The sequence below is a fragment of the Phacochoerus africanus genome, chromosome 9 (assembly GCF_016906955.1).
Source record: "Phacochoerus africanus isolate WHEZ1 chromosome 9, ROS_Pafr_v1, whole genome shotgun sequence".
In the NCBI taxonomy this organism is placed as follows: domain Eukaryota; kingdom Metazoa; phylum Chordata; class Mammalia; order Artiodactyla; family Suidae; genus Phacochoerus; species Phacochoerus africanus.
In genome coordinates, this window is record NC_062552.1 from 123,151,960 (window position 1) to 123,169,307 (window position 17,348).

Consider the following 17,348-nt stretch of genomic DNA (forward strand, 5'->3'; position numbering starts at 1 on the left):
TCACCTAAAGACAGTCATAAGAGTACCACTGCTCTCTCCCCCTTTTGCCAAAGGCAGATTTGCCACATTGCACAGAGCTGGAGGTTTCTGTGCAATTTGATTCCATTGACAAGACTTAACTGCCAGAATCTCACAAGCCAGAGCCCAGGAGGCAGAGCCCAGAACCCTACCGGTGGCAGCAATCTCCTCCAATATTCCCAAACATGGCCATCCATCCCCACATCCGTCCAACCACCCTTGATTACCTCCAACGATGATCCACTCACTACCTCATGAAGCAGCTCTCCCTTGGTTAAGCAGACCTTGCTTATTCTTGGCAAGAACCAGCCTCCCCTCCTGGCCTAACAGACTATGTGGGGTGCAGGCAGGGCTCCCCAAGATGCATCTGCCAAGTCATTGGAGATGCAGATGTGACCTCTGGGTAGCTGATAGCCCAGCAGGGGTGGGGGGCCCAGCTCCACAAGGGAGGGTCCTGACACCCTGTCAGCAAAACAGTGCAGCCCCTGGGGCTGGGAGAGCTCAGGGCCGGGCCACCTAGGGGTGGCTGGTAAAGGCCACTGGCAGGAGGCCAGGAGGAAGAAGGCTAAAGAAACCCCATCTTCCCTGGACCCCCTCAAAATGAGACCAGTACTCTCTTTGTAGGCCAAGCCCTGCCCATGGGGTTGTACCCCCTCCGCTGTGCTCCCATAGCCCGCCTGTACACCTGAGCCTGCTGGCTGCGACGAGGAGGCAGGGACAGAGTGAGACTGCCCCCTGAGGACAGGCTCTACCTGGGTACCGCTGTACCCCCACGATGTACCCCCACACACAGGAGGTGATCAGTTACACACTGACTGAGTGCCCACCTAACAGGGGAGCAAATGGAGGCCAGGGCAGGGGAAGTGGCTTGAGGGTCCTTATAAAGCTGGTGCCCTCTGAGCCGCCCCGGGAACCCAAAGGCAGGCAAGGTGTCAGCTGCTGCCAGGAAACCTGGAGCAGGCCAGGGAGGCCTTTCTCTCCCTGTTTCTCACGCCTCCTGCGCAGCTCAGAAGGGCATCGCCTCCTCCACAGCCAGCAGCATCCACCCCCGTTCAAGGCCAAGCCCTGGCAGCAGGTGGCGAGGGCAGCTGGAGCCCTGCCCATGACCCTGGACATGCCCTGCCAACACCCCGGCCCCTGGGTGCCTTTGCAGACTGTAGGTTGAGGGTCAGCCCCTCGGCTGAAGCAAGGGAACAAGATGATACAAGGCTGGCCTGCAGTGCACCCGTGGCCGCACGGCTGCCCCTTCTCAGCCAAGCTGACACGGACTCACAGAGAGACCTGGGCAAGACCCCCGCCTGCCAGCAGAGCCCTCGTGAGGAGGAGGCAGGGATGGGACCCGGTGCCCAGCTCCGTGACACACACAAGCACACGTGGCTGTCACCAGAGCATCACGGCTTCGCAGCTTCACCAGGGAGAAGGAAAAGTTCTACCAAAAACCAGGAACCTGGAACACTGCCGCTGAGCAGGCCCAGCTCTCAGCACTTCTCCTGGACGAGCCAGGCCAAAGCCCGATCTTGACCTTTAAGCCCAATCTCACCTGCAACCAGCAAGCCTGGGCGGCGCGGGGTAGGGGGGGGGGGGGCCAGGCGACAGGCCGCCCCCCCATCTGACAAACCTCTGTGCCCAGAGAGCCTGGCCTGAGCATGGGTACAGGTCAGGGACAGACCTGCACTGCTGCTGCCTGCAGGACAAGGGCCCCAACCTGGCTCCAGGAGCAGGTCAGAGCAGGCTGGGGGAGGGGAGGAACCAGGCAGAGACACCCCCTGCCCAGGTGGTGGCCGCCCCCCTCATGCTCCAGACATGGGACCCCGTCAACCTCCGCCTCTGCGTATGCGGGTGGGGAGCGGGGGAATGACACAGCTGTGGGGGCTCCCTGGGGAGACCAGGGGGTGCCCCGAGGGAGGAAGGACTGCCCCCTGCAGCCTGAGTGCGTGCACAAGGCCAAGGCCACCACGGGAACCTGGGTGTATTCTCCCTGAGGGACAAGGTGGCCTAGGGGAGCAGAGGCCACGGGGTCAAGGGACACGTCCGTTCCTGTCCTTAGAAACAGGACCACAAGCAACACCCCGCTGGGACAGCAGAATAATGCTGCAAACAGCATCCTGAATTTGGGGCCTGAGCTCTGCTTCTCCCCGGAAACAATGACACAAAGGACAGCTGGATCTGGGCAGACTCGAAACCACCCCCACCCCCACCGCCCCACTGTGGTCCTGGCCTTCATTGTGCCATATGCGAGTGACCGCGTCCCCTACTCCACCAGCTGGAAATCAGCCCCAGGTCAAGGCCCCCCACAGTCACTTCTGCCTGCAGCTCCCACAACCCACCTCCTACCCGCTAGCAACCAGCACCGGCCCAGGTCAGGCCCACTCAGGGCGTTTGGGTGTCAGGAGGCCTACCCACTGCCTCGGACACTCCTCCCTGCCCCCAGCAGTCCTGAGGACCTGGCACTCCTTGTGGCCAAGCCCCTCTGCCATACAGCTCCCAACACCAAAGCGGGAAGTCTGAAAACGGGCCTTGCCATTCAAGGCCCGGCTACGATCCGATGTGGACGCGGTGGTCCTGGGGTGTGGAGGACGGAGGGCCCAAATGAGGCGTGTATTCCGCAGCATCCTGTGGGGCTGGGAGAGCTATCCTGCCACCTGCGCGGGGGGGGGGGGGGGGGGGGGAGGGCAGTCGTGGGCCTGCACACTTCCCAGCAGCGCCCAGGGGCAGAGAAGGTGCCTGAGCAGGGCAGTGGCGCTAAGCCCCTCCGTTGCTGGGCAACGGGACCAGGCAGCTGAGCCCTCCCTGGGGTTGGTTCCCAGAGAAACGCTCTGGGCATCCCGGCCAGCCAGGGGCGTATGGGGCAGGGTGCAGCAGGGCAGGGGGTGGGGGGCGGGGAGGGGGTAGGGGGGGTCGGCAAGGGGGAGGATGAGATGAAGTCAAAGATGAGCACAAGGGAAAGAGGCTAGAAGGTCCTCAAGCCAGTGGCCGCCAGACACCCCGACCGGCTGACCACAGCCTCCCACCATCGCCCCGCCCACAGCAGGAAAGGCCCTTCCCCCAGCAGCCTTGCCCCCTGCGTGCTCCAGCTGTGCTCCAGCCATGCTCCAGCTGTGCTCCGGCCATGCTCCAGCTGTGCTCCAGCCATGCTCCAGGGCACGCAGCAAGGGCACGAACGCCTATCCCCTGCCTCTCATCCTGCAGCCCCCTCCCTGCACTGCCCTCATCGCCAAGTCTCTAACCCACCATCCCCCTTGCTGGGGACACACGGGTAGTGAGGCCTGGCCTCACTGGTCTGTGGATCAGGCCAGGCCTGGAGGGAGGAGGACCCCATCCTGGAGAAAAACCTGTGTGACACGGAAAGGACGCTTCCACGCGGGTCTGAGCGAGGGCGTGCCGGCCCACCTCTCGGGCCCTGAAGCGCCCATCAGAGGGACAAAGCGGCCCGCTTCTCAGCCATTGTGTGTCCTGCACCATCTCTGGGACAAGCCCAGCTCTGGTCGCCAAGGAGCTTGCGGACCAGCGGGGCGGGGAGGGGACCACAGACAGGGAAACCCTGGAGCAGTGACACTGTCTCCCACCCAGCGTCCCAGGAGGTGACTCCAGGCAGGAGTGGGGGGCAGGTAGGAGGTTAGGGGCGTGGAGGGGGAGGGGAGCCCAGGTGAGCTGGGCAGGGTGGTGGACCTTGGAGCAGGGGTGGCGCTGGCCCCGGGGTGCCGCCCACCTACCTGCGCCAGGAGCTTGTCGCCCTCCAGCAACTTCACCTTGGTGTCCAGCTGCCTGATGTAGGTGAACGAGGGATCTGTAACGACATGAGGTGGGGACATTACTGGGCAGCTGGCCGACTGTCTCCAGCAGGAGAGCCCATCCGGCCCCGCACTACCCCAGCGGAACCTGAGCTTCGCAGAAGGACGTGAAGGAAGGGGGTGAGGGCTCCCACGCCAGCTTGTCCTGGACCAATTCCTTCAGCCCCCGCGACACTTCCCCCAAAAGTTCCCCCACACACACCCCTGATGGGACCCTCACCCAGGGACAGTCCCCACCCCCACCCCCCGGCCTGGGGTCCAGGGGGCCCTCCCCCACGCAGTAGGGAAACTGAGGCTCTGAGCTGGCAAGTCTGCAGCACGGCTTCCTCCTCTCCATCCTGCCTGACACACGGGAGCTCCTACAGATGAAGGGGAGCGGGGCACGCAACACCTTCCTCCCCATGCTGGCCCCACTCCACCGTCACATCAGAAGCAGAGGAAATTCCACCACCTGGCTACCCACAGCCCTGGTCCTGCCTTCTCATCAGGCTGGGAGTCCGCTCAGGAGAGAAGGACCCATGAAGTGACTCAGGGCCAGGGCTAAGGAGCCTGCCTGGGTGGAGGCCAAGGGTGACCCGGGGCAGAGGGGCCGGGGGAGACAGAACATGGGAGGGGGAGGTTCGGGCAGGGCAGCAAGGGGACCAAACAGTCCCAGCAGGTGCAGGTGTGGAGGGAGGAAAGGTGAGTCTGCGCATCTCTGTGACAGCCCAGGGCACCTCCCCCAGGGGCTCTGCAGCCCCCAGGTGAGGGGCGGCTCTGCGCCTCTCACCCACCTGGGTGCCTGGCCAGAGCCCATCCAGCCCAGATGCCAGGCTGACCCAGGCTGCCCATCCAGCCCGGATGCCAGCCTGACCCAGGCTGCCCAGAGTCTTCCCAGATCACGCCACCGACCCTTTATCTCCAAAGGCACTAGACTGTCGACCAAAGCCAGCCCCAACCCTCCAGGCCACCACCACCCACCCCGGGGCTTTTAACCTTCCTGGGTGGGCAAAGGGGGCTTGAGTGCCACTGGAGGACAAGCTGGGACCACCATGCAATCACGTTCCCAGGCGAGCCCCAGGCCTTAGGAAAGGGGCCATCATAACCCTCCCCCACTGAGCCTGAGGTCTGATGGGGAGCCCACTGGTGCCTGGCAAGGATGGGACAGCTGGCAGCCCCTCCCCAGATGCCATGACCTCCCGGCACTGGAGCTTGGCCCGGGGCTTCCTGAGCCTCCATGCACCAGCAGCGCTGTCCTCCGAGGCAGCCTGATGACAGGAGGCGGGAGGAAGTTTCCTGCGTCGGTGCCTCTTTGCCCCTTGACCTGCCAGCTGTGGGTCACACACTGCGACCCAACCTATTCGAAGGCCCCTTGGGAGCCCAGCCTCCCCGCCTTGGAGCAGGCCCGGGAGCCCTGGGCCCAGCCCTGGGCAGGAATGGGGGTGGCCCGGCCCCACCCACTAATTATACAACCTCTTCCTCCCCTGCCTGTGCCGTCAACTCTCAGGAATGTGGAGCCTTCTAGGGAGGGAGAAGCCCCCTCCCATTCCAGGGATGACACTGCGAACCCAAGCCAGCTCTGCCGTGTGGCCTCTGGAGGTGCAGTGTCTTCCCAACATGCTGCAGGGCGGCCGCCAAGGGGGACCGACCCCAGGGGCCAACTCCAGAGGCCTCCCACTCAGAACCCCCGTCCCCGGGCAGGGGACCCTCAGCCTCAGTTTACCCATCCATCACCCAAGGTGGCCAGCAGTCCTCGAATCCCTTCCCACCCACCCCCATGGGCCGGAGGGGCAGGGCCTCAGTGTTCAGGGGCTCTGGGCACAGGGAGGGGGGTGGGCCTCAGCCCGGGCTTTGTAACCCTGTGTGTCCCCCACCTGCTGGCAGGACGGTTCGCTGCAATGCCACCTGGGAAACGGCGCACAAGGTAAACTCCAAAGACCCTCTCAGCTCCCTCACTCGACCTTCCACGTTAAGACCACCCCCCACCCCGCCGTGTGGGGGTTCCCCCTCTGGGTGGGATCGGCGGGGGAGGGGAGGACCCCCTACCCCCACCCCATGCATGATGCATGGCAGCCCCTGTATCTGGCTCACCCTTCAAGCCTTGCAGGTGCCAAGCAGGGATCATGCCCATTTTCCAGATGAAGAGGCCACAGGGAACAGTGTCCCCACTTGCTGGCAACTGAGCAGGGGGGCCCCGGGGTCCCGCCTTTCAGACCCTCTCCCCACCCGCCAGCCCCACCCCCGTGGCCCAGTGCTCAGGACCCCAAGTGTGTTGCCCCTCTCAGAAAAGCTGGCAGAGGCTCCTGAAATAAGACACGCTTTTGGAGTTCCTGCTGTGGCTCAGCAGTAATGAATCCGACTAGGATCCAGGAAGACGTGGGTTGGATCCCCAGCCTCGCTCAGTGGGTTAAGGATCCGGCGTTGCCGTGAGCTGTGGTGTGGGTCGCAGACACGGCTTGGATCCGGCGCGGCTGCGGCTGTGGCATAGACTGGCAGCTACAGCTCCGATGTGACCCCATACGGCACAGGTGCGCCCCTAAAAAAAGGTGGGGGGCTTTCCTTAAACCCCTCAGGGAGTTAGGCTTTTTGAGCACTAGCTGTGCTGAACTCCTTGCCTGGCACCCTGCAAGCCTGCAATAAACACACGCATGCACACACACACACACGCACACGCACACACAGATGGCGCTGTTATGAACATCTGTTGGGCACTTGCTGAGCGTAAGCCATAGGATGTTAAGGTCTTTAACGTCCAATTCTCAGCCACCTTATAAGAGAGGCGTTATTATTATCTTTATTATGCCGATGCGGATACTGAGACTTAGAAGGAGCTCTGGTTCCCATGGCTCCCTAATAAACAAGCCTAAAGCTTAGAATATGATCCACAGCCACCTTGTAGTCCTCATAGAGTCAATGGGTGGGGAATTTATTTATTATTTACCTTTTTCGGGGTCAAGCATCTCTCCTGGACACTCCATTACTGCCCAACCCTTGGGTGCAGCCGCAAGCCAGCCCCCTACCCCCACCCCCGCTCATCACAGCCCCCACCACGGGATGCACTGCCAGGTACAGCCTTGAAGCCAGAAGAGGGACCAGCCACTTGAGTGTGATGAGTGGCCTGTCAGGTCACAAACTCCCTCACTGCCCTGTAAGCCGCAGAGCCATCCTGAAGACGGGCCCAGTGCCTACCCGTCTCCTGGCTCTGGGGGCTGTTTTGTCTCCCTCTGTCATTCCTATGGGCTGAGCCAGGAGCTCCCAGCCCCTCCCAGAAGGTCAGACTGCAGTCACGACCGGGGTCAAGTCAGTGGACATATGACCAGCTCAGCCCTGGGCAGCAGGCAGGCCGGGCACACCAGGGCTTCTCAGCCTTGTGTCCACCTCCCAGGCCGGCAGGCAGGAGAAAAGAGTGGTGACAGAACCAGTGCCAGGAGAAGGGACACAGGCCATCGCACGCCCCACAAACAACCCCATCACCAATACCAGACCTCAGGGCCCGCAGGCCACGTCCATGGCCCCTGATGACAGAGCTGTCCCCTCAGCCCACCTGTCCTGGTTCACTCCAAACCCTATGTTCGCTGCAGAGAACAAACCACACTTCAGGCATCAGGGTTTGGTGGGTTTTTTTCCTTTTGCATTTCAAAAAAACAATATGAGAATCTTAAAATATTTATAAATCATCGGTGCTTCCGAAGGAAATTATCCTAAAGAATTCAACCCACTACAATGACCGCAGGCAGAATCACAGTGGCCCACACGGCACTGATTCGTCTAACAGCAACGCTCTTGTCATCCCTCATTCAAATGACGCTTAGGAGAGCAAAAGAAATACCCACAAAAAGAACTGGACACAAACAAAACCTCATGCATCATTGCTGATGTGTTTAAAAAGGTCTATGCACTGAAAGAAATCCAGGAAGGAGGCACAAGGACGTACCGGCTGTGGCACCGCTCGCATGACGGCACCGGTGATTTTTTATTTATTCACAGCATCTCTCGATAATGCAAATAATCTCCTTTGAGAATAGGGAGAAATTTTTCTTTTATAAAAAAGAAGAATGGATTAAATTACTGCGCCTCCACATTGCAGAGCCCCCGTTAAAGTCAAGGGAGGCAGACGGTGGCCAGAAGGACGGCCTGGGCAGGCGGACCCAATCCGCCACCCTTTGCCCGCTTCTCCCAGCTCTGGTCTGGGGGCCTTTCTCGAAGCCCAGGCCCAGGCCCAGCCCCGAGCCTACCTGCTCCTGCAGAGTTTAACAGGCTTTGAGGCTGCCTCCTGAAAGCCCTGGAAAAGCCTCCCTTGCCATACCAGACCCTGTCCCCACTGGCCCCACCCTCGGCTCCTCAAACCAGGCTTTGTGTGCTGCCAGGAGCCAGGGGGCCAGACTTCTGGTCACCCATAGGTCAGAGCAGGTGCCCTGCAGTGGGGAAGAATGAGAGCTGGGTGGACCCTCAAATTAAGGGGGGAACTGTGTGTGTGTGGGGAGGGGTTGTGGGTGGCTGTGGGAGGAGGGGGCCTGGGGGGGGGCGCTGTTGGGGATTGGGGGGGGACTGTGGGGGGGGCAGGCAACACCAGGAAGGGCCTGGCTCCCTGCAAGGACCATCCTTCCCGCCGCCTTGGGCAACCCACGATCCCACAGGGCGCCTTCGTGCCCCAGCTTCTTGGAGACAAGCGTGTAATTAAATTAATCCCAGGGTTTGCAGTAATGAGGAGAGGAGCCGGCAGGGAGGGAAGGTCATTTCCTGGCTTGACGGCTGGGGGGGGGGAAATGAGGGAGGTGACTATGGAAGGGACTCTGGGCTGGGCTGGCCTCGGTGTCCCCTGGAACATCCCTGACCCCCACTCCTGCCCGGCGCCCACGGGCCCAATCCTGGGGATTCAGGATCCACCCTCCGCCTGGGGGATGGGAGAGCTTCCCCCAGCAGTCCTGCTTCCCGGAGCCTGAGCATCAGCCCTCGCCACGCCCTCCTCATAGATGCTTGTTCCCAGGGTGTGTGGAGAACCAGGCACCAGGGTGGGTGGGGGTCACAGAGCTGCAGGGCGCTGATCGGTTCCGCCAAGGACTCCGGAGCCAGGTCCGGGCAGCGACCATCAGGCTACTCTGCCCTCCCGGAAGCTGTGAGGCCAGGCCAGGTCACACCTCCCCTCCCGGCCTGGTCCCCTGCCTGGCTAAGCAGTGTCACCCCAGCTTCATCATCGGTCCCAAGTGCAAGAATCTGGGGGCCAGAGGCTACTTCCAGTCACCCTAGGCACTTGGAAAAGTCTGAGGACCTAAGAGGAATTCATGCTGCCGGGGAGGGGGGACCAGTGTCCCCGAAAGAGGGGAAGGGTCTCAGTCCCAGGAGCTCCCACCAGCGGCTGCTGCAGGGAGAGGAAGAAGCAGCCAGCCTGTGACTGTGACATGGCACCTGCACTTCTTGTGGACAAGGGGCAGCCGAGGCTACAGAGGGCAGGGCATTCCGGTAGCCAAGGGCCAGTGTTCCTGAGACCCCAGGGCACAGCGTTACACCCTCATCTCGTGCCAACCTCGCCTCGAGCTGACATCTTGCTCTGGCTGAGATTAGGAGTCTGTATAAAGGGTTATGTGGGAGTGACCCCAGGAAGCATGGGGAGTGAGGCGGGGCACAGGAGAAGCTGACAGGGAGGGATGGCGCGGGGGCCTGAGTCAGTCATCTGCCCAAAGTTCACTGGGGGTGGCCACTCGCAAGTGCCTCGGGCATCTGGATCCCGGCGGGGCACCCATGGTGTCTGCCACAGCTCAGGAAAAAGCCTGGTTTCCCCTCTCTGCACAGGAGGAAGTGGGCAGACGGGGGGCTGGGTGGGCACCGTGACACACAGCAACACCGGGGCCTGACTCTCCAGCTGCCACCTCTTCCCAGGTCCCCACCTGCCCTGCCTCCCTTCCAGCCCCCTCTCACTGAGCGGGGTCCCCATAACGTCTTGGGGACAGGCAGGCTTTGTGGCAGGTCATTAGCAGGAGACCCAGCTGCACCTGAGACCCCTCCATGAGGCCTCAGCCCCATGACTGGCTGACATCACAACACGACTCGGCTGATTAAGTCCCGCCTCCTTCCGCCTCATCAGGAGGGGAGAGGGCCAGGCAGGGGGCTCCACTGGGGAGGAAGGGCCTCATTAAACAGAAGCACCCTCATCACTCCGTCCTCCCCCTCCAACCCAGAGGATGGGAGCAGCTCCTAAGAAGACCTGCTTCCCTGGAGTCGCTTCCTCAGTTTCCTGCCTTCCTCCCCTGGCCCAGGACTCAGAAATGAAGACGCAGAAAGCCACGTGCCAAGTTGCTCAGGTAGAGCCTCCAGGAGAACCACCTGCGGGGAGGTCTGACCGGCTCCGGGCACCCGGGACAGTGCTCTGGGCTGAATGCTGTGTCCCCCCCCGCCCCCCAAAAAAATAAAACTAAATCAAGTTTAAAGCTCCTTGTGGTACAGTGGGTTAAGGATCTGGAGTCACGGCAGTGCCTAGGGGTCCCTGCCATGGCACACGTTCGATCCCTGGCCTGAAAACATTCACAAGCCGAGAGCTCAGCCACCAAAAAAAAAAAAAAGAAGAAGAATGTTGGTTCCTCTGCCTCCCCCCACCCCCCCACCCGCCAAAATCCTTATACTGAAACCCACCCAACAAGACGGTCTGAAGGGGCAGGGCCTTTGGGGTGATCAGGTCGTGAGATCAGGGCCCTTCTAAAGGAGACCCCTGAGCTCTTTCTCCGCCCGTCCTCTGCCTGAGGGCACAGCTGGGAGACGGCCACCGGGGAACGAGGCAGCAGCCCCCCAACCCCAGACACTGAGAGTGCCATCTGGACCTTGGGCTCCCGGGCGCCAGACCCATGGGGGGTAAAGGGTATGCCCTTGGAGCGGCCCCAACAGACGAGGACAGGTACAGAGACGGGGCCCCCAGCGAGAAGCATCGCCGGTGTGCCGGACAAGCGTTCGTCCTCCTCTTCCCACTGTGAGCAGGGGACCGGCCCCAGTTCACAGACAAAGAAGCTGAGGCTCGGCCCGGTGCACTGGGGGCCCAGACCAGGCAGCGGTGGAGCAGCCGCCCTTCTTCCAGCTCAGGGCAGCCCGGGGCTCCTGCAGCGCCCAGTCCTGCTGGGAAACAGCCGGTCCTGGGCCTGTACTCAGTCCCAGAGGGCTGCTGGCCAGCTGCCCTGCTCACAGGCCTGGCTCGGCGGGTCTCGGGCTGACACACCTGCTGCCCTCCCTGCGGATGAAGGAGCATCTCCGGGTCCCCCCCCCGCCCCCACCAGCCCCCCAGTCAGCCCCAGAACCCAGATTCCGCAGAGTCTGGGAATGGTCCTTCTTTTTCCTTTCTTTCTTTCTTTTGCTTTTTAGGGCCAAAACCCTAGGCATATGGAAGTTCCCAGGCTAGGCGTCAAATCAGAGCTTCAGCCACCAGCCTAAACCAGAGCCACAGCAATGCAGGATCCGAGCCACCTCTGCAACCTACACCACAGCTCACAGCAAGGCCAGATCCTTAGCCCACTGAGCAAGTCCAAGGATGGAACCTGCATCCTGATGGACACTGGTCAGGTTTGTTATTACCAAGCCACAATAGGAACTTGTCTTATTCGCTCTCTTTTTTTTCTTTTTTGGCTGCTCCCACAGTACATGGAAGTTCCTGGGCCAGAGATCATATCCAAACCACAGCTGCGACCTATACCACAGCTGCAGCAACACCAGATATTTAACCCACTGAGCCAGACAGGGATCAAATACGCTCCACTACAAAGACAGCACCACCAGCTCCTTAACCTGCTGTGGCCCAGCAGGAACTCCTGGTCCTATCTTCTTAAAGGATGTTCCAAGCTCAGGTCCCCCTCCTCCCAGCCCCTGAGCAACCCCAAAGGTCACCAAAGGACTGAATTCTTACAGAGCACAGAGTCCCCAGAGGCAGGACGGGAAAAGAAAGTTACCAGTTTCGTGACAGTCTAGGCCACCAGCAGGGTGTGAGCTCCCCATCACTAGTGGAAAGCAAGAAGCTGAATGGCTGCTGGACAGAAGCCCCTGAAACCCTGACGTTTCCCAACTCAGTTGTGAGGAGGGCAGATGTACCCATTCTGCTACCCTCTGGTCCCTCCCTGCCAGGTGGCAACAAAGAAACCAGTCCTACAGAAGAGAAAAAGAACATGCAGAGGAGGAATGGGTCCAGCCAAGGTCACAGAGCCAGGTGCCAGCTGGACCAGCCATCACACATGCTTGTCCAAAGGCACAATCCCCTACTGCCTAATGAAGGAGCTGCAGGAATAAGCACATTTGCTGAAGGGTGAAAAAATGGTGAAATGAAGAGGCACAGCCTAGGGATGAGGGGGCAGAGAGCAAGGATGTGCCCACAGGGAAATCAGGGGCTCCTTCCTGAAGGAGGCAGCATCTGAGCGGAGCCCTGAAGAGCAAGCAGGACTCTGACAGGCAGACAGGTGGGGCAGGGATGGAGAGAAGGCAAGGCCCCGCTGAGGGCGCAGTGTGAGCAGAGGCCCGGAGGTGGGGCCGCGACAGGCGGGCAGGTTCAGGAACACCTGAGCTGGCGCTCATTAGCATCCGCCTCCTGGCACACGTCACAGCTCCAGGAGGTCCGGCTGAATGTGAGACAGTTATTACTTATGGATGAAGGGAAAGGGCTGAGGGAGGCCTATCAGAGGCACATCAGGTTCCTGCGGGGACGCCTCTTGGTGGTGGCAGCGCCAAGCTGGGCGGGCTGCCCCTGCCCCTCCCTCCTTGGCCCGGCCTACCCCTCTGAGCTGCCTGCGGTGGGTCTGCAGGGTGTACGAGGCCGAGGCAGCCAGGCACAAGCTCCCTGAGGACTTGCGGTGCCTCAGGTGCTACCTGCTCAGGACGTGAGAAGGGAACATGCTTTCCCATTGGCTCATGCAAATGTTATTGAGCACCTACTGTGTGCCAGCAGATACCAAGCAAAACCCCAGCCCTCCTGTCTCTCTCTCTCCCACCCGCCCCTCTCCCCCGCCGTAATCCTCAGGCCACGCTCTCCCTGTTGACTGCAAAGGAGCCTGAGACTCAGAGAGCTTAGGTAGAAAGTCCGACGTCACACAGTGAAAACACTACCAGGCTGGGATTTGAACCCAGGTTTCTCTAGAGCCAAGGCCCTTTCCACCCTGCCTCGAAGCCCCCCCAGCAGCCCTACGGGGTCCCACACGACTGCCCTGGGCCTCTCCCAATGTCATCACCGTGGTGACTAGCGCGGCTCATTTTGAGCCTTGACCCTGTCGGAGACACAGCAACGTTCACCCACTCTGCCAACGAAGAAACCAAGGTTCTGCGGGGCCCAGTCCCAGAGTTCCGAGAAGTAGGGTGAGAGCCGAGGTGCCCACGGTATCCATCCCCAAACCCGGTGCCCCTTCAGGCCACCCCCCCCAGGCAGACAGGGCAGAGCTTGGAAGACGGGCACTCCCTGAGCTAAACTCCCCTCGGTGGTGAAGTCCCTGGGGACTCCGCCTCTCAGGCAGGGCCCGGGCTCCACGGAGTGCCACCCTGATGACACTCTCCTGGTCCTTTCTCCCCCAGGACCCCCACCCCACCCCAGGGGCACCTGCAAGCCTGGAGGCTCTGGGCCTCATGCGGACCCAAATGTCCAAAAGGCTGGCACCAGCCCCTCCCACGCTGCCCCTCCACGCCCAGCATGATCGGAGCCCAGGCCTCTCCACCTCGAGCCTGCAGAGGCAAGAAAACTGGTGAGCACGGAAAAACACCCTAACAATGACACCGATGGAAACTGGGACGTTGACGAGCCGCTGGGCTGTCTCCTGACTGTCCCCTGCCCCTTTGTGTTCCCCGCACACGGCTCTGGGGACCCCACGGATCAGCACCCGGCCCACCCGAGGCCGCCTGGCATTTAATTCCAGGAAAAGCCACAAGACTTCCCAACCTGCACTGACATCTCAAGGGAGCGGCCAAACAGGAGGCCAAGTGCCACTGGGCTCATGTAGGACACGCCCTGTTGTGGACGGGTCCTAAATTCCTCCGTCTCCGTCGTCTTCCTCCAACAAGCCAAAAGGAAACTGTCACTGTTTCAAACCAGGAGAAAAGAGGTGGCAGTGGGGGCGGGAGAAATGAGGGTTCCTTTCCTGTGCCCAGCAATCAGCCTGGGTGCTTAGGTGACAGCACTGTTATGCCCCCTGCACCAGCCCCGATTTCACGCTGATTGGTCGGGAATCACTGACCGAGGCTGAGCGGACGTCTGCCAGCCCTGCCCAGCAGGGCCACGGAGCCACCGAGAAGCCGAGTGGCACCTGCCTGTGGCTCTCAGCCCACTGCACTTGGCTCCCTGGGGACCTTTGAACATTTGATCCTTCTTCCTCTGAAAGCAACTAAACTGGATGCTAAACGGAGATGCTCTGGAAGGGGCTTGGATACCCGGGTCCATCCTCCAGGAGAAGCTGGTGCACACGTGAGCGGGGGACCCTGCCTCAGCGGAGCCGTGACTGTTAAGCGTCTCCCTCCAGCCCCGACCCCGGGCTCCTTCCCCAAGGGGCCCCACTCCCGCCTGGCCTGCACTACTCCCGGGGCTGAACTCCTGCAAACACAGCTTTCCCGAAGGGACAAGGCTGAGGCTACGACCTGAAGGGCAGACGCCCGAGGGTGGCAGGGCCAGAGGGGGAGGGGGGTAAACTGTCACTCAGCCCCAGAACGGATGCGCCAAGCCCCATGGTAGCAAAAGTGGACAGCTCGCTGGTTTCAGGAGGAAAGGGGGTTTGCTTCATCCTTAGACATCACGCACGTCTCCACCAAAGATGAGATGTCGTGGGGAGCTGTGGGGGGCGCAGGATAGGGTGGGACACTCCAGCAGAGGAGGCAGGAAGGGTGGGGGGTGGGGGGCAGGGGGAGCGGGCAGGTTACCAGTGCACATTCCAGCTGCGCGTAGAGGCGGGGAGGTGTGGCAGGGGTGGAGCAGGCTCAGAAAACAGGGAAAAGCGAGGTGTGGCGGGATCATCAGACCCAGGGGATTCCCATCGAAGACGCGGGGGAGTGGCAGTTCTGACAGCTCAGCAGGAACCCCACCCTGTGAGTGAGCAGCAGTGCTGGGGCTCAAAGCCTTAGGAGCAAGGGAAAGAGGGGGCTTCAGGCAGTCAGCTCCGGTGGCATTTCCCTGATTCGGTAAAAACAAGAAAAAAATCAGAGTTCCCGTAGTGGCTCAGTGGTTAATGAATCTGACTAGGAACCATGAGGTTGCGGGTTCGATCCCTGGCCTTGCTCAGTGGGTTAAGGATCCGGCATTGCCATGGTGTAGGTTGCAGACGCGGCTCAGATCCTGTGTTGCTGTGGCTCTGGCATAGGCTGGTGGCTACAGCTCTGATTAGACCCCTAGCCTGGGAACCTCCATATGCCGCTGGAGCGGCCCTAGAAAAGGCAAAAAGACAAAACAAACAAAGAAACAAAAAAACAAACATGAAAAAGTCATCACGAGCAAGGTGGTGGGATTCCTGGGGTGAGGGGGCCCAGAGAAGCTCTGCACACCTGGCGCATGACCCTAGCAGCATTCTGTGCAGGTGGGTTAAGGATGAAAAGCTTCGTGCACGGGGCTGCAGCAAGTGGCTGGCCCCTGAGCGAGGGAAATTCAAGCCCAGCCTCGCAGCACACGCAGAGAGCAGCCTCAAGAAGGACAGAGCTCTGTGTGAAAAAAGCAACTTTAAAATGGGGGCCTTTTTGCGACAACAGGGGTGACCCTTAACAACTTACGATACAGGAAAGAAGCCAGTCACAGGACACCTCGTATTGTGTGAACCTGTTGATAAGCAACATCCAGAACAGGCAGAGTCACAGAGAAAGAAGAAAGATGAGCGCTCGCCTCGCCAAGGGGAAGGAGAGGGGAGCAGCTGCTCATGGGGGCGTAAGAATGACCTGGAATCAGATAGTGCTGGGGGGGGGGGGTTCTGTGAACATATTAAAAAGCACTGAATTGTATACTTTCATATATATATAACACACTCTGAGAGTTCTGCCTCGATACTGTTGTTAAAAAGAGCAACTTCAGGGAGTTCCTGTCGTGGCTCAGTGGTAATGAACCCAACTAGTATCCGTGAAGACTCAGGTTCGATCCCTGGCCTCACTCAGTGGGTTAAGGATCCGGTGTTGCCCTGAGCTGTGGTGTAGGTTGCAGACACGGCTCGGATCCCGCATTGCTGTGGCTCTGGTATAGGCTGGTGGCTACGGCTCTGAGTCAAGATTCAACCCCTAGCCTAAAAAGACAAAAAAAAAAAAAAAAAAGAGCAACTTCAGGAGTTTCCACTGGGGTACAACAGGATTGGCAGCATCTCTGCAGTGGTGGGATGCAGGTTCAATCCCTGGCCCCGGCACAGTGGGGTAAGGATCTGGCATGGCCGCGACTTCGGCGTAGGCCACAACTGCGGCTTGGATCTGATCCCCGACCCAGGAACTCTACAGACGGCCAGAAAAAGAGCCACTTCAGCTTTCAAGTAGGAAAGGATGTCTTCATCAAGAAACAAACATCACAAACCAAACACACAGGGAAAACCTGTCACCCCTGACTGTGTGCACAATAAAAGCCCTGCTGGACGACAGACCACGGATCCACGAGCACAGTCAGCAGACCGCCCCTGCCCCAAACTAAGACAATGAGACCATTTCAGCCACTGGATTTCAGCAGAAAGTGAAAAGCAGTCCCCCGTGTGATGGCAAGTGCGAAAGAGCCAGGAGCCAGCACGTTGGGGCGCCCCCGGCACGGCAGAAGGTCCGGGTTTGCAGAAACAGGTGCAAGAAGGCATCCCAACACTGGCTCACGGAGTAAAAAACGGGAGCCACCTAAATGTCCTCCCCTGGAAACCAGATACACGGTGGTTTAACCAAACAATGAAATTCTGTGCAGAGCTGCGAGGGAATGAGTTACAGGTGTCAGCAGGGATACGGCTTAAAAACAGGATGAGGGGAGAGCAGCTGAGGGACCCATGGACATGTGACGTCACTTAGGACTGCCAAGCGTCCTGTTTACAGGATACACTGCCACAAGCCTACACTGTACACAGGCGTGGGGCCTGTGAGAGAAACAACATCGATGCAGGACAGTGCTGGGCACCAAGGTCCAGGGGGGGGTGCCCTCTGGGGGGGGCAGGGGTGGGGGCCTGACACACTGGGCGCCACAACTCTACCTGCAACATTTGAGTTCTTTGGTCTTTTTTTTTTTTTTTTTGTCTTTTCTAGGGCTGCACCTGCGGCATATGGAGGTGCCCAGGCTAGGGGCGCAATCGGAGCTGTGGCGGCCAGCCTACGCCAGAGCCACTGCAACACGGGATCCGAGCCGCGTCTGCGACCGACACCTCAGCCCGTGGCAACGCCAGATCCTTAACCCACTGGGCCAGGGATCGAACCTGCAACCTCATGGTTCCTAGTTGGATTCGCTAACCACTGTGCCACGACAGGAACTCCTGCAACACATTAGTTCTTAAAAGGAAAGGGTCTGACATGAAAAGGCTCTACTGTTGACAATCTGATAAAGGCAGGCAATGGAATAAATAGTGGTCTCATAATTCTCCAAGTTTATTGCTTTTTATATACTTCTTTTCTTTGAGGGCTGTACCTGCG

At 60.0% G+C, this 17,348-nt stretch overlaps 1 protein-coding gene across 1 annotated transcript in view; it reads right to left on the reverse strand.

Moving 5' to 3' along the window:
* The window catches only part of CCDC85C (coiled-coil domain containing 85C), an 82,631-nt gene that overhangs the window by 16,334 nt on the left and 48,949 nt on the right, over positions 1–17,348 (reverse strand). The window contains exon 2 of the mRNA XM_047794974.1: positions 3,732–3,805. Coding sequence (XP_047650930.1) covers positions 3,732–3,805 — 74 coding nt within the window. The remainder of the gene's footprint in view (positions 1–3,731; positions 3,806–17,348) is intronic.